The 25,246-nt window shown below is 37.4% G+C and overlaps 1 protein-coding gene across 2 annotated transcripts; it reads left to right on the top strand.

Annotated features, from left to right (window-relative positions):
• Positions 1-264: 264 nt before the first annotated feature.
• Positions 265-25,203, top strand: DHX32 (DEAH-box helicase 32 (putative)). Of its 2 annotated transcripts, XM_009563493.2 has the most exons (11): positions 265-1,070; positions 4,185-4,378; positions 5,804-6,176; positions 8,458-8,703; positions 10,698-10,797; positions 10,901-11,059; positions 19,699-19,890; positions 21,303-21,452; positions 22,513-22,703; positions 23,613-23,794; positions 25,011-25,203. In XM_009563493.2, the coding sequence occupies exons 1-11, from the start codon at positions 801-803 to the stop codon at positions 25,195-25,197; spliced, it is 2,244 nt and encodes a 747-aa protein (XP_009561788.2). In that variant the 5' UTR covers positions 265-800; the 3' UTR covers positions 25,198-25,203. The 2 variants fall into 2 exon arrangements, with proteins under 2 accessions (XP_009561788.2, XP_053927565.1); XM_054071590.1 differs by lacking the exon at positions 4,185-4,378 and having other exon boundaries at positions 920-1,070.
• Positions 25,204-25,246: the final 43 nt, after the last annotated feature.

The raw sequence follows: 25,246 nt of genomic DNA, 5'->3' as shown, positions 1-25,246 counted from the left end.
AGGCTACTTCTGGTGCCCTTGAAAGATTAGAATTGGCATCTCTCTGCTTTATTTTAATGTATTAAGACTATTTTAGATTTTCAATTGCAGCAAAAGCTGTTAACGCCTCTGAGTTAATAAACGGGGTACATAAAAAGACTCTTTACTACTCTGACTTTCCAAAACATTACAAATAACGCAAAATAAAACCACTGGCTCTTCCTGATCAATGTTCTCACCCAGCAGGTACCTCCTGTTAACTGGATGCTCGCAGCTCCTGCGCTGGGTTCAACCGCGTTGTGCTGGGATTAACCACCCACATGACCACCTCTGCAATCACAATAATCACCCCACAGCCTCCTATTCAGAGCAGCCGGGAGCGATAAAGGTCAGGCTCAGCGTGCTCTTTCCCACTTATTCTCCAGCCTGGCCGAAAAGTAGCAGAGGAGAACAGGAGTAAACACACTGGCTGCCACTCATGAACTGGTTTTAACAGGTTACTAAAGTGCAAAACCCACTCGGCTTCTGCTTAACATCTTTTGGTTTAATCACTGCTGTTTTGAGGAGTTTGGCTGATTTTTAAGCTATATTTTCTCAAGGCTCGTTTAGGTTATTAAAACACTTGAAGTGCGACAAACAGACAGCGATGAAGGCAGCTGGACCCCAAGACTGAACTTTTGAACTGAAGAGCTGGGAAATACTAATCCTGAAGCAAGCAGGAATGGATTTCCTCAGGTTTAGGCAGCCTGAATGATCAATCAGTCCAAAGGTCTCCTTCCATTACTAATGTGTTTTTGCTGAGAGTAATATATGTAAGAAAAATGGAGTTTTTAACCTTTTCTCCAGAGACTCACTGCTTTTCAGACTTACTTAACTACAGCGATGGTGATGAAGAGGAAATCGTAGTGTGCGGCGAAGATTTAGAGCTTAATCCTTTTGATGGCTTGCCTTACTCTTCTCGTTATTATAAACTTATGAAAGAAAGAGAAGAACTTCCAGTATGGAAAGAGAAATATGCTTTTATGGAAAGTTTGCTTCATAATCAAATTGTGATTGTGTCAGGAGATGCTAAGACTGGCAAGAGCTCCCAGGTCAGTACAACATTGGGTTGGGGCTTTTAAAATTATTCTTAGAATGTTTAATATTGTACATATTTTAGAGTTACTATAACTATTTTCTTACATATGTATTTTTAAAACAGAAGAAACTTTTTGTAATCAATTTACTATTCCCTGCTGTTGCCCTTTATTTATATTAGGTGCATGCAAATCTGCATTTATATTATATTAGAATCTGGCTTCAGTTAGCAGCAGGTTGTTTCTGTGCCGGTGCTGTATGGATGGTATTGCAGGACAGAAACGGAGATCGGAACTGCAGTTCAGAGCTGCAGTGTACACACAGACAGTTGCGCTGAGTTTAGCAGTTCTCAGTTTAGAAACAGATGTGCAGCCATCTATGGTAATCTGAGCTATTAAAGTAAGAAAGGGAAAGTCAAATACAAAATGTGACAAAAGATTAATGCAGTCAAAGAGAAATTTAACATATGTATATATAAAAGCTACATTTAAATGACCTTCTTCAAATATTCACAAACAATTGACACTTACTTTATGTTTGTCCATTCCAAGCCATATTTACATAGTTAATGACATCCTGGGCCTCGGGGTAAACAGAGTACAGAAGGATAACACTTTTTAGACTGTGATTGTCTGACAGTGTCCTAAACAACTAACAAAAAATCTCAAAGTACAACTTTTTACATACTAAATACTAATTTTACAAATATCAAGCCCTTTCTGAACACTGAACAAAGAACACTTGCATTAACTTCTCTAGTTTTAAAATCAGATCCAAATATACACGTATCCTTAGAAAAATTCGTGATAAAATGCTCTTGTGTCTATCAGTATGTGCACTGTAATTTCTTTCCTTGTTTGTATACCAGAACATCGCAGCTCAACTTGGAAATCTATCAGCTATGTACTTTCAAATCCATGTATCAGAATATTCCAGCTAAAATCCTTTCCTACAGAAATTACAAGAATATTTCCACTGTCTTCAGAGAGGCAAACCCTAAGTGTAATATACTTCAGTACTTGTTTCAAGTTACTTTAGTGTTTTATCAGAAAAGACTTCCATCTACACTTGTCTGGCCACTATTTTATTTATTTAGAGAATTTGATAGCCTCTAATATTGACTGAGCTTGTTATTCTATCCTCTTTTTGTCTATCATTACATTGAATGCCCAGTGGAAACGGTATAGCTCTGCAATGCCTGTGTTGGATTTGATGCATATTCTTACTTGGTAGAGTGGTTTTTGGTTCTGATGAGTGTTATATCAGGAGAGAAGTACAGTGGATTTGCAGGCAGGTTGTAACAGAAGATGGAAAAAGTTCTCAGGGAATGAAGGATTGAAATCAGCAGGGTTGTTTCTCAGGGAGAAGTAATGGTCCTTCTCTCACTTCAGCCAAGAGCAAGTGCTTTTTTCAAGAGTAACCAATTACTTTACAGAACTCATGTTAAAAGACATCACTGAAGCCGAGATCTCAGTTGAGTCTAAGCACATAAATATCCAATATGACTATCAAATTCTGTTATAACCTGGGACTATTACTACAGCATGCAGAGAAGAATTTTCAATCAAGTGTTATAAGCCAAAATATGATAGTTTATGACTGGGATAGGGAGAAGACTTTCCTGCAGATAAAGCTGTAAGATAATTACTGTTGCAGGGCATCTCATACCTGCCAGAGACGTGGATGCTGGGCACTGCTAGAGACCACATATTGAACGAGAGACATCACACTTCTAACTGAAAATTCTTATGTTCCTCTAAAAAGGATACACTCTCACCTCCTGCCTGGAATATTTTTTGGAGTGCAAAATCTTTACCCCTTGTTATTGACTGTAATTTATAAAAAAACCCTTTCTATAATAATAAACTAATTGTTGAGAAATGTTAGCTTTTTTTAATTGTCCTTAAGCAAGTTTAATAAGATGCAATACATTGCTGGCTGGTTTTAGAACTTTTTTAGAAAGATAAATAACAGAAATAAGAACAAAAATAAATACAGAAATAAGTGATGTGTGGCCAATGAACCTAGTTTACACACATTGATTAAGTAAAGAATTTAAAACCTAATACTTTCACTAAAATAATTTTTATACTGTAATTTTACTTTCTTATTACAATAACCCATTAATATTTTCTAGTGTTGATTTTCCACTGTAAATATATGTTAGAGAGCTTCTTCCTAGGTTTCAGGAGCAGTTCAGTTTCACTCAGCTTTGTTTAGAGAATAATTAATCTGAAATTATGTATGTTTGCTCTGGCATTTGTCAGTGTGAAATCCTCTTGTTCGTAGGACACATTTCTCATGTCAAGCACATGAATATGATATGACATGAGCAGGTTTACCACCGATCCAGCTGACAACCCCTGACAACAGCTGTGCTAACATTGTTGGATCAGTCAGCAGATGCTTAAGAATGATACTGCCAGAGTAACCTGCCTCCCAGAGGCCAAACCAGTCTCTTCTGCAATATATCCAAACTAATATGAGTCCAGCTGAGAAATTCCCAGGTAAACTTTCTAGCCCATGTCATTCCTACTCTTGACTATTTAAGAGCCTGAAGACAGGCTGAGAGAGTTGAGGTTGTACAGTCTGGAGAAGAGAAGGCTCCAAAGAGACCTTATAGCAACTTTCCAGTACCTGAAAGGGCTACGGGAAAGCTGGGGATGTTCATAAAGGCTTGTGGGGATAGGACGAGGGGCAATGGGTATAAACTGGAGAGGGGCAGATTTGACTGGACATAAGGAGGAATTTCTTCACTCAGAGTGGTGAGGCCCTGGCCCAGGTTGCCCAGGGGAGCTGTGGCTGCCCCATCCCTGGAGGTGTTCCAGGCCAGGTTGGATGGGCCTTGGGCAGCCTGAGCCAGTGGGAGGTGTCTCTGCCCATGGCAGGGGGTTGGAAGTGAATGGGCTTTAAGGTCCCTTCCAACCCAAACTATTCTATGATTCTTGACATTTATCAAGGCAGATAATTTCTGTGTCAGGCACAGCTCCTCCATCAGTAGTCCAGCAGACAACAGCAGCAGGTGCTCAAGTTGAGTCAGCTCTTCTACACTGCCTGCTTCTTTTACACTACAGTCACTGCTAAATGTGCTAAAAACCAGATACATCTGTTTTCTTATTTACTTACAGATTCCTCAGTGGTGTGCTGAGTATTGCCTTTCTGTCCACTACCAACACGGCGTAGTCGTATGCACTCAGGTACACAAGCAGGCAGCAGTATGGCTGGCACAGCGTGTAGCTGATGAAATGGATGTCAATGTTGGCCATGAAGTGGGGTATTTTGTCCCATTTGAAAGCTGCTGTACAACAGAAACCATCCTGAGGTTTGTGTGTTCGGTTTTTAATGCCTACAAACTAATACGTAGCTTACAGCTCTTTACAAGTGTAAAATTTGCAGCTGAGAGCGCTCCAGTCCTTAGGCTGTTCATTACACTGCTCCACTAACCTGGTCAGGACAGATAACCTAACACCCATGGCGGAACAGTGCTATAGTTACAAAATACTTCTGCATACATTCTGGAAGTGAAAAAACCTAACTTTGCTTTACAAAGTTACATACTACATTTTAAAATGCAGATATTGGAGATTTTGTGATTAATCAATAAGTTGTAAAAGACCTGAAGGAGGTATTCTGTTCTAAATTGTAGTACACATTAAAGAGGACAAGGTTACATCTGTGCAAAACTTGTCTCAGCGCCTCAGTGACTTCCATTCTACTTTTTCTTTCTCAGTTTTCTAGTACAAGAGTGTTCATAATCCTAAGAAAACATGGGTTAATCAATCACAAAGTAAAGCTGGAATTTATAAGTAATCAAAAGTCATGGCTAGAAAAGGTTATATTCAGAAAAAAAGAGAAAAAGAGGAGGATTTTTAAGAGCTAAGAAATGTACTTAATATATTAAATATAGGCAGGCGATAGCAGCAACACAGGAATTGAGATTTTGAGCCTCTCTGAAAATTATTTTCTCTGGTTCCCTAATATAGTAGGAATAAACTGTAAAAATCTAAATCATAGGCCTTTTTCCCAGCCATGTGAGCTCCAACCAAGAAGAAGGTACTCACCATTTCTGAAAAACAGAATCACTCTTCCTTTTGCATGTCCTTTCTCTTTTGTGGAGAACCATGTAACCCTCATCCTGCAGTGCATCTTCCTGCAGCTGCTCCTGATGTGAAAGGGAGATGAATCCTACCCTCTCACACATCAAAACCTGGTTTGGGAAGGTACAGAGTACTGCTGAGCAACACAGCAAAAACAATAACCTTTTAAAAAACAACTTTCAGTAGCAGGAATAATAGGTATGAAACCGAGGAGGGCATTACAGTATAAATCAGTCTCTCGTCTTGGTTTTGGCACTACCTCATGTGTGCGTGTACACCTTCTTTTCCTCATCTGAAAGTATTAGTTCCTGAAGAATTGGTTATGGCATGCCATAAGTTTAGATAGCCTGGAAGATAAAAAGCAATGTAAGTTATTAATGTAGGGCAGAAGCATTTCTTCTGCCTAGAGCATCCTTTCAGCTATAGTACCATTTAACGTCCTTGAATTGCATGAGTTTCTAACTACTTAAAGAAAGATTTAAACTTGTAGCTGATACTGTGATATTGTTGGCAAAACAGACTGTTCTTATCAAATATTTCTTGTTAGAACAGAAAGAACCAAGCTGTCCTCAAGACTCTGAATTAACTTCTTACAATCAAATCTGAATATTCCAAGGAACTTTGTAGAGATTTCTGTTTGTATGTTGCAGATACTGTACAGATGATATGCTACAAAGGGAAATGATGTCTACTCCTCTTCTGAACTATTACGGTGTTATCATCTTGGACGATGTCCATAAAAGAACCATTGCAACAGACGTGTTACTTGGCCTTCTGAAAGGTGTCTTGATATCAAGACCAGAATTGAGGCTGGTAATACTCACCGCACCTCATATGTCCAGCAAACTGCAGAGTTATTACGGCAGCGTCCCCTTCATAAGGGTGGAAAACAAACACCACGCAGAGGTTGTATATTCATGCAGCGTTCAGGAAGACCACTTTCTGTCTGCACTAAGGCTGCTTTTTGAGATACACCATACAAAAGAGAAGGGCGACATTGTGATCTTTCTGGCATGTGAACAAGTAAGTTATTAAATGACACTGTTATTTCTGATTTTAGTCAAGAAACTACTTACATCTGTGTTTTTATATGACCTGTAAATATCTTGTTGTCAGTATCTAAGACACTGGAGATTGCCAGCATTTTTTATCAGGTTTTGCCTACAAAGAAGTTATGGTATACATTACTTACTGAGAGTAAAGTAATACAATGAACCATCAGGTTTTCTGTTGGCTTAAAGACAATCATTCTTCTGTGTGATGCCAACAGTATCAAAGGCAGGATCCAGAGACAAGGATCACAGATGCAGGGAGTTAATACATTGCAGCCTGTTCCAGGGCACTTTGTGAATTTACAGGTCTTTTTTACACGTCATTTGCATAAATGTCCTGCTTCACATGAATGTTTTTACCTTAAACCTGCCTACAAATTTCTTCCGTTTGCATTCTCCTTTACGGCTGCAAACTTTCCAACCATTTGCATGCACAACAGCAGCAGGCAAATCTCACTCCAGAGGTGCTGCAGATAATCCAGGAATCTGCATGGGCTCAGCTGTTCTAGATAGTGGCATCTCTGAGGTCCCGCAGCCAGCAATGATGCCCTGAATTCAGCGCTGCCTGGATTGCATGATTGGGTCCTTCTCAAAAAAAATTCACAGTACTTTATAGCTGTCACAGCCATCTGCTGTGACAAAATAAAAGAAAATAAAAATGTTAAGACTTGAAATTCTTATAAATTATTATTGATTTCATCATAGTGATATTCAACCTCCCACTTTGTATCATTAAATCTGCTTTAGAACAACAAATTTGCCTTAGTAGCTCCAGGAAAGCATGACTTTTCACAAGCAAATACAAATCACCATAAACTACCCAGGCAGTATTGCTTTTCACTGTAAAAAAGGATAAATGTAATACTTTTAATAATGCTAAGAATCAGCTGTAAACTTTATAGACACAATTTTACAAATGATAAATTAATGAGCTCTCTGTATCAGTTCCCATATTTACAATAAGCAGTGTTAGAAAACAGATAGAGTTTCCATTTTGAAGGAGTAGGAAGAAAGTTTTATTATTGATAAAAAGTGTTTGGTGGGGAAGTCCCTCACAATACTAAAATAGTAAATTATTTCTTGCTGAGAAGCGATTACTTGGTTCTCTCTCTCACAGTGAACAAAACACTCATTATGAACTGTTACCACACAGTTCACATCACACGCATTCTTGCTTAACTATGATTTAAAATTTCATATTGCTAGTGGCTCACTCTTCCCTAGCACTCAACAGTCCTTTAAACTGAGCAAAACCAGGTATAAACTAAGAACATCAAGATTTACGTGCTGTCTTGGTGCCAGTCTTGCTATTAGATGCCACTGTCATATCTTTATAAGAATTGTTACAGAATATATTCAACTTATAGCTACTATGAATGTGGTGGCACTCTCAAATAGAAACCCAATATGGGTTTTCAATTTTGAGAAATGTCTGCCAGTAAAAATGCTTTTTAAAAAAATTCCCTCTCCAACTGAACAAGTCTACAAGTGATTTTTGTATAACTAAAAATGATCGTTTACAACACAAATGATTTTATATTTTTAAAAAAAAGGAATGAAAAAAAAAAGTGCCACCATTTACAATTTATATTTGATCTCTGAATTTGTGGATTGTTTTAAAGGTGATATTCTGGACTGGACATTAGGAAGAATTTCTTCATCATGAGAGTGGTGAAGCACTGTCCCAGGTTGTCCAGGGAGGTTGTGGCTGCCCCATCCCTGGAGGTGTTCAAAGCCAGGTTGGATGGGGCTTTGAGCAGCCTGAGCCAGTGGGAGGTCCGTGCTCGTGGCAGGGGGGTTGGAACTGGATGATCTTTAAGGTCCCTTCCAACCCAAACCATTCTATGAATCTACGTATCCTATGCATATAAAGTTTAGTGTGCACTGCATGATTTTTCAGCCTTGGTACTCCTTTACTAAAATTTTGCACATCTATTTTCCCCTGGACATTGGTTTGAATATGATAAAAGGCAGAGAAGTCTATTTTGAAGACTGCAGAAGAGAAAGACGTTTCAGAAAAACAGCCCAGCTTTTCACTGGTCTGTGCTTAGCAGATACAATCAGTAAATTCTCATACATATTTCAGTCCCTTTTCCCCCATCCTTTAATTATTAATCATGTAAGATTTAACTGTTGTTATAGTTTGATACATAGTTATAATTAAAGTAAGAATTAAAAAGTTCCTTTAAAATTAAATATGAATTTTTTTTTCATACGATAAAACCAAATAAAAATCTTTTTCCTGATCACAGGAAATTGAAAAAGCTTATCAAATGATCAGACAGGAACAGTCTAATTTAAATCCTGACCTCGGAGAACTCATCCCAGTTCCTTTATGCCCCACAAACCAAGATCCAATTCCCAAACCAAATCAAGACAAACAGGAATGCTGCAAAACATACAGAAGAAAAGTGCTACTCACCACAAGCTTTGGAGAATCACTGATTTGGAGTAAAAACATAACCTTTGTCATCGATGTTGGTGTTGAAAGAAGAAAGGTTAGTAAAGTTAACCAGAATCAGTGTGCCAAAAATGAACTATGCTTAAGGTTTCTTTCTGGATGGGGAAGAGGGAAATGTGCAGCTCATAGATTGATGCAAGTGGTTTCTAAAGGATCAAATATTTTCTGTTCCTTCATAAGTCAGATTCTACAATATTTTAAATTACGCAAATAGTTTTTATGGACATTGCATGTGAAAACCAAGTGAGAAAACAAAATTAACAAGTTTCTAAATCCAGATAAACACCCCGAGCTGAAACTGCCACTCATCTGGGCAATAAGCTAATCACTTACCATTTGCAAACTACGTCTCACCTTAACTTTGACCTATCATTCCTAATTATCTCTTCAATATCTTATAGATAGAGTGAAATACAATCAGTTGTTTGCTATTTATTGGCAGACTGCCTGGTTTAGTAGATTAACCTCATCCCTTGCTTAACACCTTTATAATCGGCGTAGTGCCACAGATCATATAATACCGAGGGGCGCTCATACAGGGAATCACTTCTTGTTAAAGTTGTTTGTGCTCCTTCTAGTCACATGTTTCCATCCAAGTAACCCAAAATCTTTGACCGCTTACGGTTCATTCTAAGTATGTCTTCAGTTCTACTGATCCTGGAAAGGACTGCAAGTCAAAATAAATATTCCAGTAATCTGCAATAAAAAAAAAATAGTACGGTTTCTTTATATAACCCAGAACTGAATCACCAAAATGGAAGTTAATGGATGGATGATCATTAATCCTCATCAGCCTTGAGAGTAGTTCAGGCAAAAGCTTGGGAACTACCAGTACCTCTAATTTGCGTTGGAACAAACTGTGTCTAGCTGTCATTTTTAAGGATTCTTATTTGGAGGTTGTAACTCAGCCTCAAAAAAATTGTCATACTTCTGTGTGAAATGAACAAAAGCCTAAAAGCAGTTTTCAATTAGCCCACGCATAACCAACGTTATTTGTGAAACTGCAGGTGTCTTGTAGGACAGAAATCAACCTCACTTCCATGGTAATCTGAAGTCTAAAGTAAAATTCAGTGCTTCCAGGCTTCTGTGAATCAGATATACGAAGTGGTGAGAATAAATGAGTTTCAACACAGCTCTGATCACCATCAAATCGCCTCTATTGGTGACAAAATTTTTACCCTTTAATTCAATTATTTTGTCCTAGCAACTGGAGTTTAGTCCTCTCCTAATCATTCCTCAGCATCTCAAATTCACATTCAACCCATATGGCCAAAAGTCATTTGAGTGCAGAGCAAACAGTCAAAGTTTTGTGCAGAACAAAATCCCACATCAGTCTTGCAGTTGGGTTATTTAATTAATTTACCTGGAGGAAAGAAATTTGTCCTCTGCACTGAGGCATACGTTACCTTTTTCAAAAAAAAGATCCTGCTTGAATTAGACAAAGTCTGTTCAGATAATATGACTACAAAGTTGCCCTCTCAGATGTTGTATGACTTTCCATATACTAAAGAAGCTTATGGACATCAGCTGGTGGTCAGAATAGTGAGTAAATAAGCTACCCGGTTTAATCAAAATTAAGTACAATTAAGAAAACCATAAAACGAGGTGTTGTGCACCATTGTTACAGTCCTTGTCTGTAATCGACAAGTTTCAATATTAAGACAAAAATCTAGAGTTGCAGGACAAAAAGTTATCAATGTTGGGATTCTGTCACTAGAAGAAATAATCTTTTTTGATGCTTTTCTTGATGATACCATAGATGTACAATTTGGGCTTTAGTAAGATATATTTCTTCAGAAAAAGACATTTATTTTAGAGTTTACTTAGACAGTTATTGCAAAACGTATCTGTCTATTTATCAAAGTGCTGACTGCTTTCATTTCCAAGCTGGTGGAACTCATAGTATAATAAGAAATGAAACTGTTACCATACGTTCTCTAAAATGACCTAGACAAAAATTGAATATAGACCATTAATATTTTTGTAGTCTTCGCTTACTTATCTGATGCATGATATCTCTTTCATTTAAAGGTGTACAATCCTAGAATCAGAGCAGATTCTGTTATAACGCAGCCTATCAGCAAAAGTCAAGCAGAGATGCATAAACAAATTCTGGGCATGTCTTCATCAGGTAGAATTATTAGCTAAAAATTTAAATCCATTAGCTCAAATTATTAATAGAATCAATGGGGCACAACAAAAAAAATAGGTAATTTCTCTGAAATCTTTTTCAGGAAAACTCTTCTGTTTGTATCCTGAAGAATTTACATATAAAGAAATGAAACCACATCTACCAGCCAAAATAGAGGAATCGAACCTAACTAGCATGGTTCTCTTCCTGAAGAGGATGGATATAGCAGGCTTGGGACACTGTGACTTCATAAGCAGGCCAGGTAATGTCGATGCATTAATTATCCACATTTTTATTATTATATTTGTAGACATTTAAAGATTATTTGTCCTGTTACACACACTATTTTTTTTATTGAAATACTTCTAAAAATATTGCCACCGCTTTTACCATTTACCTGCTAGAACAGTTCACAATGGCATAGTTGCACTTAGAAAAATAGTGCCATCTATGAACTCGTTGCTCTGAAAAAGACAGTAAAGTATCTGAAAGGAATTGGAATAAAAAAAAAATACCAATATTCCAAATATCTTCTTATCTAGGTTTCATATTATTTTCCTGGAACCCACAAAGAAAATGTGTGTCCCATTGTACAAAGCATTGTACAGATATCTAACAAAATATATGCATTTCATCAAAAGTTTACAGCCCAAACAAACTGCTGTTGTTACCTAGGAGACATATTTGGAGGAAATCAGCTTTCTTCTTATCATCCAGCATCTCCCACCTCAAATTTACAATAAACTGCTACTGAAGGGAAATATTTATAAAATAAACCTGACTAAACTTTCAACACTAGACAAAGAATACTCTGAATTTTGAGGTAAGAGGGTGAAGATAGTGGTTTCTTTTTTATTACTATTTTTCTGACTTTGCATTTTAGGGTTTTTTCTATAGAAGGATATCCTCTTCCATTCTGACCTACCACAAGCCCCAAAGACCATTGTAAATTCTGCAGTTTATTTGAAGCCCATTAAACTGAGGGATATAGCACTGATCTCACTGGTTTGGGTATCATGTGACCCATTGCTAGCTTCGTTTATGGTAATTTTCCAGTGCAAATAGGAGGAATTCTTATATTATCCTCTCTTTCTTTATGAAGATACACAAAGTTAAAATGATAACTTGGCTTCTGTGTGTTGTGCACCACAATTAAGTAGTAACCAAGAGTTGCATTCCCACTGTTGGATGTTGTGATGGATTTTAAGTTGAATTTTTAAGCAGAATTTATTCTACTTTTCTCTTGTCTGCCTGTTTAGCAGAAACATGCCTAAATGAAATGTGCTACAACTTTGCCAGTATGAGTGGTAACTAATTCATGACTGATGAGAATTGAAGTATTTTGGCTTTGTGAGCATCATTTCCTCTGTTGAATCTAGGAAACTTTCATGGAAAATGGTTATGGAATACAGTTGGTTTACACTCAAATTCAGAAAGTATTTTACTAAAAAAAAAAATAATTCTGAAATGTATCAGTGCTTTTACTATATATGAAGAAGGTTATTCTTGAACCGTAGAACGTATAAGTTACATTAGGAAAAGCATTCAGTATTTTGGGATTTGAAGGCACAATGGAGGTAGTTATTAGGCATAGAAAATGAAATTCTAGAGGGATTTAAGGATTTCACAAATGTAGGAATTCTAAATTTTGTGTGGATTTTTGAGATGAAGCTGAAGAAAGCACCTTGTTCGTGTACAAAATTGTAAAGGCATTTGATGAATGCATCAGCTTCACTTGAGTGGGCATCAAATATGAAAAAGTTTTTGCTAACTAAATCAAAAAAGGAGATCAAAGTATTGCAAAGTGTGAGGAATTACTGAAACAGTCTGAGGAACGTTAAATTGTTTGAACAAAGAAAAAAATCCCACAAACACTGTAGGAGGTCTGCAGGAGGGAGATGAGAAAGTCTGCATTTTCCTGGTCTCTTTCCCATCTTGAGGCCCCATATAATTAAGTCTAGTACAACTCTTCCTTTATCCTAGGATAGATCACACATAGGCTTTCTTTGTCTTGAGGCTTTCCTTTTCCCATTCTGAGTGGGCAATGAACCTCTTTCCTACAAACACTTAAGTTATATCCCTACCACCGTTCTCCAGATATGACTTTAAATCTCACACTATCAGAATATAGACAGTTTGAAGTAACTGGTGTGAAACACGTTTGTCTGAATGAAACAGCAATACTGAAGTAAACAAATTTGGGCTGGGCGTTAGTTATTTTATTGGACCAAACAGCAGAACTCAAAACAGATGTCAAGCTTTCAAGCACATAAACCCTTCTTTGGGGCCTTTCATCTATCCAAGAGCTTTGGGTCAATGATCTCACCCTGTGAAAGCCCAAGTTTTCTCGCTCTTTGCTGAGACAGCCCAACCAGCTGCACACACTCAATGCTGCACAGCTCTCCTAAAGAAGAAAGTCATCTTCCAGCAGAAGCAGGGACTGAGTCTAAAGTCACACCGTGGAGTCCTTGATGCTCAAGTCCAAATACTCCTGATTCCCAGTTAAAGGGTATCCCTGGAGCTCTTTGACTGCAAGTCTTAAGATCAAATAGATGTTATACCTTTCTGGATTACGTACTGCAGAGGAGGCAAAGAGAAGGGCTATCAGAGATGGAAGAGGAGGAGGGCTCTCTGAGCTGGCATACAGACCTAAGCGAAAAACATGAGCAACAAAGTTCACAAAACAACCACTGTGGCTTTTCCAACCCTAAGGAAACTCCTGGGCATAACAGTTCTTATTCTCATTTACTAACAACGTACACAAAGTAAATTTTTGCACCCTTAACCAAACACGGCACAAGATCAACTGGATCCCCCAAAATCCTGCAAACAAGACACAGCAGTAGTTCCATATGCTCTTATTTGACTTGGACAAATCAAGTGCCATTGAGAGCATACAAATACTAAAACCACAAATAGCCTTTCTTATTTCTTCCTAGCAGAGTTTGTCCTGGGCTTGACTATTCCATGTCTCTCCATCTCCTCAATTTCCCTTTTATTAAAGGGAGTAAACAGGCTGCAGCATCTCCCACATATCACACGTGCCACAGGCTTCCCCACACATCAGTTCTGTTCAGTTAACGTTCTCAAATTTCCTTTGCAATTGAAACAGATGGAGGCTTTGGGTTTTTAACCCAAGGTGAACTTCTCCTAAACAAAATAATCTTTGCAGTGAGATGACAAAGCATGAACCGGTGAACAAACAAGTCAAAAGTACACTGAAATTCATGGCAAGAATTCAAATACTTCACAGTCCATTCCCCGTACATGAAGTAGAGAACACATAGCAGATAAGTAAAGAAACAAAAATCACATCAGTAAAACATTTTATTTCTGTTCAACAGTGATGTTGCACAGTTGTTTTTTTTTTCCCCTGCCGCTCTTTGAGGAAAAATAAAAGCCTGGATTTACTCTGACTCGTTACTGTATTATGAAAGCAACAAACATGTCAGGCTTAGAGCTGCTGCATTTAATTCACGCTATAAACGAGATGAGCAAATGCAGCAGAGTGGTTACCCTTTCTAGAATTGATGAGCTATATGAAAATGTATTTGGCACTGCAGTTCTGAAGTGCGTTATTTGATTCCTGTGATACTATAATAGAGATGTCTTTACCTTCTTATCAGTTAATCAGCTAGATCTTTCCCATAGATTGCAGAAACATCATGTATTTTTGTAAGTCACTGGAAAATCCTTATTTAAACTATGCAAATCGGTATAAAGATGAAGCCAAGCAAAATTTCCATAAGAAATCAAAGTGAAAGCAGTTTGCAGATTTTAAATTCATGCGGAATAACCATAAGCAATTTTCAGACCAAAATATTTGTTGATGGTCATGGCTATCTTGACATCTGAGAGCTATGTTATTATAACCCCAATGAGAATATATTTCTATAATACCCATAATAACAAGAGTTGTATAAAAGCATATAATTTCAAATTGTTTCAGACACAGAAGTTGTTTGCATATTTTAGAAACAGACTGTCAAAGGCAGTAACTCAAACCACCATGTAAGGTCTGCTCAAAAGAAGTCACTTCACGGCAGATTTACTATCTTGAGATCACTTGTTGATGTTTTAATTTCTGAATTTCATTGATTAAATTGTATTCTGTATCTCCTAATGAAAAGCTTCCTGATAGCACAGACATGGCTACATACTTTATATTCTGCACCGCACAAATCAGTGGGAAAACATAATAGGAATAGGAGGATGTAAGGGCCAGACATCAAACAAATACAGGAAGCAAAGCATGGACTAGGAGAATTTGTTCAGTCTCATATCCATGGGACAAAAGCCATCAGGAATGGGAGTCAGGGCACTACATAAAGCCCAACAACTCAACAACTGAGCTGCATGCAGCCGGTTGCTTGGGATAGGGAGCTGGTACCACAAGGGACATCCCAGAAACGGGAAGGAGTAGTCCAGTACTGTTAAATCTGGACTACTTTCATGTCAATTACCAGAGAACAGCGAAAGAACCAAAATTGAATAAAAATATTTTTATGCTATTATAAATATTTAAAATATTTTATGCTGCTATATAATATTCTTTAAATTGTGCTCTGTGTGGATACTACGTGGTGCACAGTCATGCGTGCTCTGAGGACACAAAGCAGAAGCAAAATGAACCTCACTGAGCAGTCAGTGCTACTGTGCGGCTATAATTCTGCATATTTACGTTAGGAAAATGCAGGTCAGCCTCTGTCTTTCTTGTCCCTGCTGGCAGAAAAATGCAGCGACCATTACCAGCCACCTTGGAGGGGTGAAGAAGTGGTATAAGGAGGAAGCGAAAGACTGCAAAGCATGAGCATGGAAAAGTATTTTTTTAACGATCAATTCCAATTATTATTTCAAAATAACAGTTACAGAATTGGTGGTGTCAGAGTACGGCAGGCTAAAAAAAACCAAATCATACGTCAGAAGTCAAAGAGGAATAAAAGAAAATCAAAATAAAACCTGCACACAGAAGCTTGTCCTTGCAGAAGAAAACCCTTTGCACAATTTGAAGGAAACTTGGCACTAGTTTTCTCCCTATCCTCATTTTGCTACCCAAGGAGCAATGTTTAAAAAAAAACAATAACAGAAAACATCATTCCCCAGAACTGTACTCCCTGCAGTAATTACTTTGGCAATTCTTCAAGCTGTTAAGCCTAAGAGAAGATGGGAAAACTTGTGGTTTGTCAGGCAGCAAATCAGCTCTTTAAAGACAATGTCCCTTCACCTGACATCCACGTCATCTCGAGCTTTGTAACAGCTATTTCCATGGAAAGAAAGGATCTACCAAAAAGCAGGTGGTTTACATGGTCGCTTTCAGAGTAGGAGAGCAGAACACAGGACCCTCAGATACTGCAGACAAGCACAATATGGCACTTAAATGGACTATCAATAATAACAATAGAATTTATGTCTCATTTCTATCTCTAATACTCATTTATTACAGAATAATACATAATACATATCATAGGGAACTTTCAAATGAGCATTTGCTGTCCTTACAATGGCTTTTTATCGACTGAGTTTCTGCCTCAACATGCAGACCCACGCCTGAAAGCCCTATTCTATTTTTTTTTTCCTTTCTCTTCCTTCACCTACTTCAACTACCTGTACTATCTTGTCCTTTCTAACACAATAAAACTCTAAGAATATTTTATTTTTTTTTTTGTTAACACTCACAGCAAAACAGGGAAGTAATTTGTGCTTATAAATCTCAAGGAAACTAACTCTGGGGCATAAAAATGCAAATTACTGATACTATCAGGGGATTGAAATTGGCTGCCATATAACCACATATTTTTGTATGCTTTAGCACAAACTACTTTGTTGATTTCTGGAAATTAGCTTTCCATGATTTCCTAGTAATTACATCTGAATGACCATTTTACTCTCCTTGTATTTTCAGTCACTGATATCTATTTCCTGTCACTGACTCTCATGTTTCATCAGCTGTTACTTCTCATTTCTTTAAACTTTCTAAGTATTTTTTTCTCAGATGCTTCAGCTTTTGCAAGAGCTCATCTTTTATCCCATTAAACCGCATATGCCTGATAGCAAATGTTCTCTCCAGGCAGAAACCCTTCATGTTGTACAGAGATATGAACTCTTAATACTGAAAAAAATAATAGGTCCAGAGTTCTAACAGGAATTTAGAGACTCCTGAGAGAATTTCTCTGAGAACTAATAGCAAGTCTTCTCAAAGTGAAGTTGTAACACTAACAGATTTACACTCTGGAGAAGTTCTGTAAAAGCTCATGTAGCAGGAATTATTAAACTACTATTTTTCCATTCAAACATTAGTAACAAAAAAGGGTTAAAACTCACAGACGCTTGCTTGCTTCCTATTTTACTTTTTCCTTTACTTTGTTATCACTTGTTACTATAGAGTGAGTGCAATTAATCAAGAATTCACTGCCAACAAAGTTGAAATCCATCCTCAAGAGTTTCTTGCAGGAAGGCAGAGAGCCTGAAGGAGCGTTACGGGTAGGTGTGACCTACTAGCTCCTTACAGGCTTGCCTTGCTTTTAATCTTCGTGGTGCAGAAGTAGCCTGCCAAAGGCAGCTTCCCATTCATAATGAATTCAAGCAAGAAATTATTTCTAGTCATCCTCTCACGAAGATACAAGAACAAATACACACCCTGCCTGCGTGGGTAGCTGTGGTTATAGTTGGGTTTTTTTTGTATTTAGAGATTTTTTCAGCTTTCATGTGCAAACTGACAGCAGCCCACAGAAACCTGAAAAATTGCCAGTGCAGTCATTAGTTTCCCAGGGCTGGGGATGAGGCCAAGTCCTGCTGTAGCGGAATTTTTGCCACTAACTTCAATGGGACTAGAATTTAACTTGTTATCCACAAAAGAGAGAAAACATCAAACAATTTCTTAAACTGGAAAAAGGACAAAGTTGCTGCACTGATAGGAGAGCAGTTATGAATTTAAATGAATCGACACTCACAAAAGATATTGACCATTACAACAAGATCTGGAATAGAAATCTGCCTTTACAGAGAGATGAGAGAAAAAAGCCTTCGCACTTCAAGAGTTCCCAGACTTCCACCAACATCTTTCATGCTCTAACAGCTACTTTTTGGAGACTGTAGGTTTGACAACTTCTACTCAGCTTTCAGGTTCACCCTCTCTAGCCCCAGAACTCCATCCTCTGTGGTTGTACATAAAGCTTTTCTATGCTTGTTTTGCCAAAGGGACCTACTTTCATCAATAGGAGATTTCCTACAGACCAGCTCGTGTTCTCAGTTTAAGTACTGATTTGCTTAATCCTGTCCTTTCAGATATCTTTTTTTATCACTGCAACTGTGAAGGTCCGAATTCATTACACCATTCTTTCACCAGAACAGAATCTTGCTGAGAAAACACTAATTTTTTCAAAATCTGAAAAGAATGTCAGAATAACGCTTCACATTCTTCCAGCACTATCCATGAAAACAAAAAGCAGCCAATAACAATAAAAGGGGGAGGGTATACACATAAGCTGATCCTACTTTCCACTGCCTCAGATGCAGAAAAACAAGAGAAAAATAGTGGAAAAAATGGTAAAGGAGAAATTCAAGAAATTCAAGAAAAAGGAGAAATTCTCCAAGATACTTAATGAGGAAGGAGAGTCTCCATCAAAATCCTTCATTATTTACTCCCATCCAGCTAAGAGGTTCAGAAGAGCTACTTCAATTACCATCTTTTGGTCTATCAATAAATAACTGATGAGATGTTACTGGTAACTGATGAAAAAGGCATATTTGTGTTCATGTGTATAAGCCACTTCCAGTATCTTCAGATCTTGTGGGTTGCTGATTTCATTCACCTTCATCCGTGAAAGAGGAAGACATACCTATGATTTGTGGGGGTTCTCCTCATAGAATAATCTTAATATGTCATTGATCAAAACTGAATTATTAGAACAAATAACTGAAGTCATCACTGATACTCCAGCAGTATTCAGAAAAAGCTCATGTGGACTAATTTAGCCTGAAAGTTTGGTGTTCAACATCTGGAGAACCCTCCTTACCAAACATTCCTGACAGGCCTCCATGTGTGTTTGCCTAACATCTAAGATCCAAAGCCCATCACTTCAGTTTTCATCGTCCTCTGTTTTCCCTGTTCAGATACCCATCTTAAATGCTAAACTCTAACTCCTTATATCCTTCATTCTTCCTCTGTTCAGTCCATCTCATACTCACGCTCCCTTCTCACTGTGTGGCCCAAATTCTATTTCCTACTATTTTTCCCCAAATTAGTCTCTCAGTCTACCTAGTTATCTTCCTCTATTCACCCATTTCCTTCTGCCTCACTATTCTCACATCTGCTTACGCAGCCCATAAGGACATTATACCCTATAATAGAGGAAAAATGAACATTTAATTTTGTGCAGAGAGAAAGTATAGCCAATTGATGGGGACACATTTTCTTTTACTACGCTCCCATTTTTCTTCTGACATGATGAGAAACTATGTAAAAAAATAATAAATAAAAAAGGCAACCAAATACCTGCAAGAATGACAAAACGGCTATGACTTCTGTAAATGCTTGACTTTTGGTTATAATCCCCTTTCCAAGAGCTGTTGTGTATCTCTCAACACCCATCTAATGTGACCAACCTCTAAAATGAGCAAACGTGCACACAAAAGTACCTGAAGACTGTCAGTAGTGGAAGTTTTGGAATGTTATTTGCAGCCCTGTAATCGTTACCCTTTGTTTTCTTCCTCTTGAATGTTCTCAGCCTTCTGTTCATCTCATTTGTTATTATTTTTTTTTTACCTGTTGTCAAATGATAGAAGTTGACTCCTATAATTTTCACATAGGAAATACAGAACAAAAATATTATAATTAGAATTTAGGCATTAATTTATATGCAAGGATTCTCAAGTATTTGAATTATCTATCCTTTTTATTAGCTCCTGAAAGCCTGATGCAGGCTTTGGAAGATCTTGATTATCTAGCAGCCCTGGATAATGATGGAAACCTTTCTGAATTTGGAATAATTATGTCCGAATTTCCCCTGGATCCACAACTGTCAAAGTCAATTCTGGCTTCCTGTGAATTTGGGTGCGTTGATGAAATGCTCACCATTGCGGCCATGGTAACAGGTACTCAGAAACAATGTCTTACTGCCAAATCCACGTAGACTCTTTCAAAGTTTACTCACAAGGGCAACCGAAAGGCAGACTTTTGTTATTCACATCCTGCTTATTTCAAGTAAATTACTACCTTTGGCTGTTTAAGTTCTTTAGTTTAAGCATGCAGTGAAACACAAGTAATGAATTCCTAAGTAGCACTCCAATTCCATGCTTCAGATGCCCCATTAACTTCCAACCTTTTGTTCAGAAAGTATACACAGAACATCCCTTCAAAGTGAACTTTTGTATCTCATATTAATGTACATACGTTACAGGCTGAAGCAGCAAATTAGGGAAAGTTCTATTTACTAACAATACTGAACTGTTGACCTACGAAGAACGAATTTCTGATCTTGTCTCTCCACTTTATTTATATTTTATAAGCCTGACTACCCTAAGTATCCATACCATTCTGTCCTCATGGATCGCTCTGCTCCTACATGCCACTACGAGGCAAACCAGCTGTCCCCAAACACTGAACACGAGAAGTCTGAAGCAAGAATATTTATATATAAGGATATTTATATATATTTATATATAAGGAGGTTGTTTACTACAGAACTTCTTTCATCTGATGTGACAGAGCTTTCAAACACATAAACCCTAGATATTTAAACTTTATTTATTCCGCAATAAAGCAATGCTTGAGAGCTATCTATAGCTCCACAGCCACAGCTTAATCTTGTCTGCAGAGAACGTTTTGGCATAGCATAATTGTGCTCTGCCCAGAGGACCCAGAAATTGGTGAGGAGTCCGAAGCAGCAAGGTCGTGAACCCACAGGGCACCAAGCTGCATTAGTTCCTCTCCTTTTGGAAGAACTTGGGTTTATGCTCATGCTTGCTGGATTTTTAACATTGGGGCTAAACTTGTGACAAAATTTTGAAGTAAAACCAAATAAAACAAATATAAATAAATGAGCATCTGCATCCTTTAGTTTTTAGAAAAGCTCAACCTTCTCAAAAGACACAATTATGTAGCACAGCACTGCAACAGAAGTAAAATGCACAAAGGGAGGCACAAATCTCAAATTATATGAGTGAATTAAGGCATTACATCCATAAATTTTGTTTCTTTCTATATTATCCCAAATCCAAGCATATGGTTTAAGTTGGATCACGCCATTAAAAAGCATTTTTGGCATTAGTCTAGGAGAAAGCTTCTCACTGTCTTTTGTGCCTCCAGCGCAAATTATCTAAACAAGAGACGAAAATAACATCCACATAAATAAGACCTCAGTGGATGCAATAGATTCTTCAGCAGCAATGAATATTAAAAGAATATTAAAGGGAACTGAGAAAGGAAAGAAAAATATCAGTGGAGCTACTATTCGTGCATGCACCTACGTGTCTTAAATAACAACTGGCTTGATTTTTTTTCTAAGCTCCTAATTGCTTCTTACACACACCTCCTGGAACAGAAGAGATTGCTCTTACTTGCTGGCGAAAATTCTCACACCCTGCAGGAGACCACTTTACTCTTATCAATGTCTTCAATGCCTTCAAGAAAGCCAGCATAAACTCCACGAGCCAACGTAAGTGTACCCATACCAGACAAAATGAAGCACATTGCAACCAATTTGGAAAAAAAAACCAAAACAAAACCCTCAAACATTGTTGGCATTTTGTTCACAAATTCTGTTTGAATGGTTCTTTCTGGAATTGATAATTTGCACTGAGAAAAGAAGCCTAAAATATTAGCCATTACAAACGAATGTTAGTTTTAATATATTAACTAATTGAAAGTGATCTAGGACAGCCTAGCTCATCCAACAAGGCTACGTCAGCACTATTACTACTGTCACTGGAAGTGACATTGTTCAAACCCAGAAAGATGGTTCTTTCTGTAAAAGCACATAATTCACCGTTAAGATGTGAAATGACATAAACACAGCTGAGAAGGGACTTGATTGCACCAGCAGCCCATCAATTCCGGCATTTTTCTAATAGCTGTCAACTAGAAGGAAAGTTTAAAGAAATATTTGTATGTAGTGAACTTCACATTTACAGGAAATTAAATTAAAGCTGGGGGACTGCACAGCAGACTGCAGCTCTTCAGAGTATTTTCCTGAGCTCTGACATCTTGCTCAGGTTCATTTAGATGGAGTCCAGTACTTAGACAGTGGACAGATGTACATATAACTAAGTAAAAATTACAGTTGTTTCAGGTTCAGTCGTGCTGAATGCTTAAGAGCGCTTCAAGTGATCCTGTCCTTTCCACACATGATCACCACCAGCCCTACAAGTGGGATTTCACTTCCATACCCTGGCCTGTACCCAGAAAGCCTGAAAATAGAGTTGCTACTCCATCTCTTTGAAGCTATTACTTTTTACAGACCAAATAAGAGATTTTGAATATTTTTGTTTAGAAAAATACAGCTAAAATTCCATAAAACTAAGTAAGGATATCAAGTATTGCCCACTCACTTTACAATACCTACGAGTCTAAGTCGTCAGCTGTGACACAACTATGCTTTCCAATGTGGTTTTAATCTATTGCACCAGGTAAAGAGCATTTTATAGAGAAATATCTGTGGATAGCATCCACCAGTAAAACTTTGCTTTAAGCCAAAATACTGTTTTTTCCCTCCACAGACTGCAGTAATGAGAAATGGTGTCGTGATTATTTTCTAAGCTGTTCTGCACTGAGGATGGCAGAAATTATCAGAGCCGAACTAGTAGAGATTATGAAGCGTATTGAACTCCCCATTTCAGAACCCGGCTTCGGATCAAAAGAAAATATGCTAAGCGTTAAGAAATCTCTCTTATCTGGTTACTTTATGCACGTAAGGAACAATATTGTGGTTTCATATCACTGCATTGTTAACTTATATAGAATTCTCCCAGAGAATTTCCATTAGGCTGTGAAATCTTTTGACCATCAGAAAGGATAAAAGCCATTTTTTCCACTGCATCACACCAACACTCAGGCCATTTCCAATCTTTTCTCTGGGTTTCAGCTGTCACAGCATGAAGTCCATACACTACACTGCAAGAGGAAAACTGTCAATATGCCTTTCACTCAAAGAACTCTTCTACCTCAAAAAACTCTTTAACTTATAAAATTTTCTCAATTTTACAATTATTTCCTTTTTGAAGATGTTTTTGTGAAAATACCCTGAAAACAGAGAAATGACTTGTTAAATATTTTTAGGAATATAGAACACTCAGCTTTCTTAACCTCAACCAAATTAGGCACTCTCAACTGTAACTGTAAACAAGAAAGATTAATTTATTCATTCCCACTTGAAAACAAGCTTTCCTTTACACCATTATCCTCCATCTAAATACAGGAATAACCTCTCTAGGCTACAGTACTTCAATGTGTGTAAAATACAATGTGTGCCTGGCCACACATGGTATTTTAAAGTCTTATAATTCTTTTAAGAATAGATCTGTTTCCACACAAATCCTTAAAAGCCAACTGCCAAGTTCAGATATTTACTGTATAAGCCTGTCCTAATTTCTTGCAGTTTCCTTCCAAATATACAGACTGATGGTTTCTTTAAGCCTCACTTTATAGTATTTAGTCCTTAGCTTTCCCACAGAAATTTGTGAAGAGATTTACGCTTTCCAGTTGAAAGTATTGTACGAATACAATTTTAATCCCTGGTTTTAACACAATAGGCAAACACTGATCTATGCCTCTTGTACATTCAATTAAGTAATTGAACCCTCGCTGCATTTTTTTTTAGATTGCTCGCGATGTAGATGGATCAGGTAACTACTTGATGTTAACACACAGACAAGTGGCCCAGCTTCATCCTTTCTCATCGTATTATAACACCAGAAGGATTCCCGAGTGGGTTTTATTCCATGAGTTTAGTATATTGGAAGACAATTCCATCAGAGTAGTCTCTGAGATATCACCTGATCTGTAAGTTAACAATGATGAAACTGTTTCTTCACTCATACCTCTACTACAAAAGCCTAATTAAAGTCACAGACGGGGTGAGGATGTGCGCAGATGCTGAGACCAATGCTTGGAAAAATCAACTCCAGTCATCATTTCAGTTTCCTCTAGCTCTGTCATAAAAATAGTTATCGTCTAGTTCCATTGAGAAAACATTCCAAGCACAACTGATTTGCTCTAGGTAGGGATGTTGGGTTACGAAAAACAAAAAATAGGCATAAGAGAAAAGGACAATTATCATCGGTCTTCATACCTAGTCAAGCAAGAGGAGCAGGCACCACTGGAAGGGTGAAGAAATTAATGGTTTCCACACTTTTGATATTCAGTACTGAATATATGCAGAATAAAAATTTACTTCTTTGTTGCAGTATTGTTCTGACACTGTGTGCAGCTTTGCTTGATGGCTTCATTTTTCATTCAGAACATCTCATGCCCTTACTATTATTTTCACACAAAACAAAACATCACTTAAGACAGTCTTTTTTATTTCCTAATGTGTACTGATCTGTTCAGGTCCTTAAGTAAGTCTCAATGTCTGCCGCTGTAACTGTAATCAATTCATTCATTTTAAAAATGGATGTTTCTTACCAGGTAAAACCTATCCCCCCCAAAAAAATCACGGAAGAGATAAGACAGCAGTGTACTTATAGATTAATCTAGCTAGAACTGTCTTTGTTCCATGAAAAGCTATTTTCCAGCAAATCTTTTTCTCAACATGTTTTATATACCCAGCCAGCTAAATCACTCCATATCAACAGTTTATGGATTGAAGAAAAGACAACAGTCTCCCTTCTGCAAAAACCTCTTTACACGGAGAACATACATTTCACTGTCCTACCTTTTCTATTTTCAGTCTTTATAAGAAAGCCTTTTTCAGACTTTTATCGAATCAAAAAATGTGTGAATCCATTAAAATTACTATTTAATGCAATCTGCAGCATTGAGAACTGAAAAATAATGACCTGAAACACAGACTGAATACCTTAATTGCACATGTCCTGAAAGCACAAAATACTACTACATCTAGCAGCAAGTTTTGATTTTGAGTTGAAATACCAAATTTCTAGCTGTATGCATCAATATGTTGGTGGTGTCTTTGTAGAAGCCTGGAAATAGTTATTTAAACATTTCAAAATTCAATTTTAAAAAATAATAATCTTTTGTCTTATTTCCTCCCCAGATTCATGGAGCTGGTACCTCAATATTATTTTAGCAATCTTCCTCCTAGTGAAAGTAAGGATATTCTGCAGGAAGTGATCAATCATTTGTCACCTGTTTCGACCATGAAGGAGGAACAGAAAACTAACAATGACAGCAAAGAAAAATTTCCCGAAACTCCCCCTGAACAAAGATGTATTGTTCAGTGATTTTAGACTGAATTATCATATATTGGACAACTATAAATAAAAACCATCT

The sequence above is a fragment of the Cuculus canorus genome, chromosome 7 (assembly GCF_017976375.1).
Source record: "Cuculus canorus isolate bCucCan1 chromosome 7, bCucCan1.pri, whole genome shotgun sequence".
Classification (NCBI taxonomy): domain Eukaryota; kingdom Metazoa; phylum Chordata; class Aves; order Cuculiformes; family Cuculidae; genus Cuculus; species Cuculus canorus.
The sequence above is the reverse complement of the archived record's forward strand: the minus strand, read 5'-3'. Positions and strand labels throughout refer to the sequence as shown.

What these genes read in the sequence shown, in the direction of transcription:
- DHX32 (XM_009563493.2), top strand. Translation starts at nt 801, where the DNA reads ATGGAGTTTTTAACCTTTTCTCCAGAGACTCACTGCTTTTCAGACTTA. An exon ending in TCTGGGCATGTCTTCATCAG is followed by an intron (nt 10,798 to 10,900) that starts GTAGAATTATTA and finishes AATCTTTTTCAG; the next exon opens with GAAAACTCTTCTGTTTGTAT. An exon ending in TGACTTCATAAGCAGGCCAG is followed by an intron (nt 11,060 to 19,698) that starts GTAATGTCGATG and finishes CCTTTTTATTAG; the next exon opens with CTCCTGAAAGCCTGATGCAG.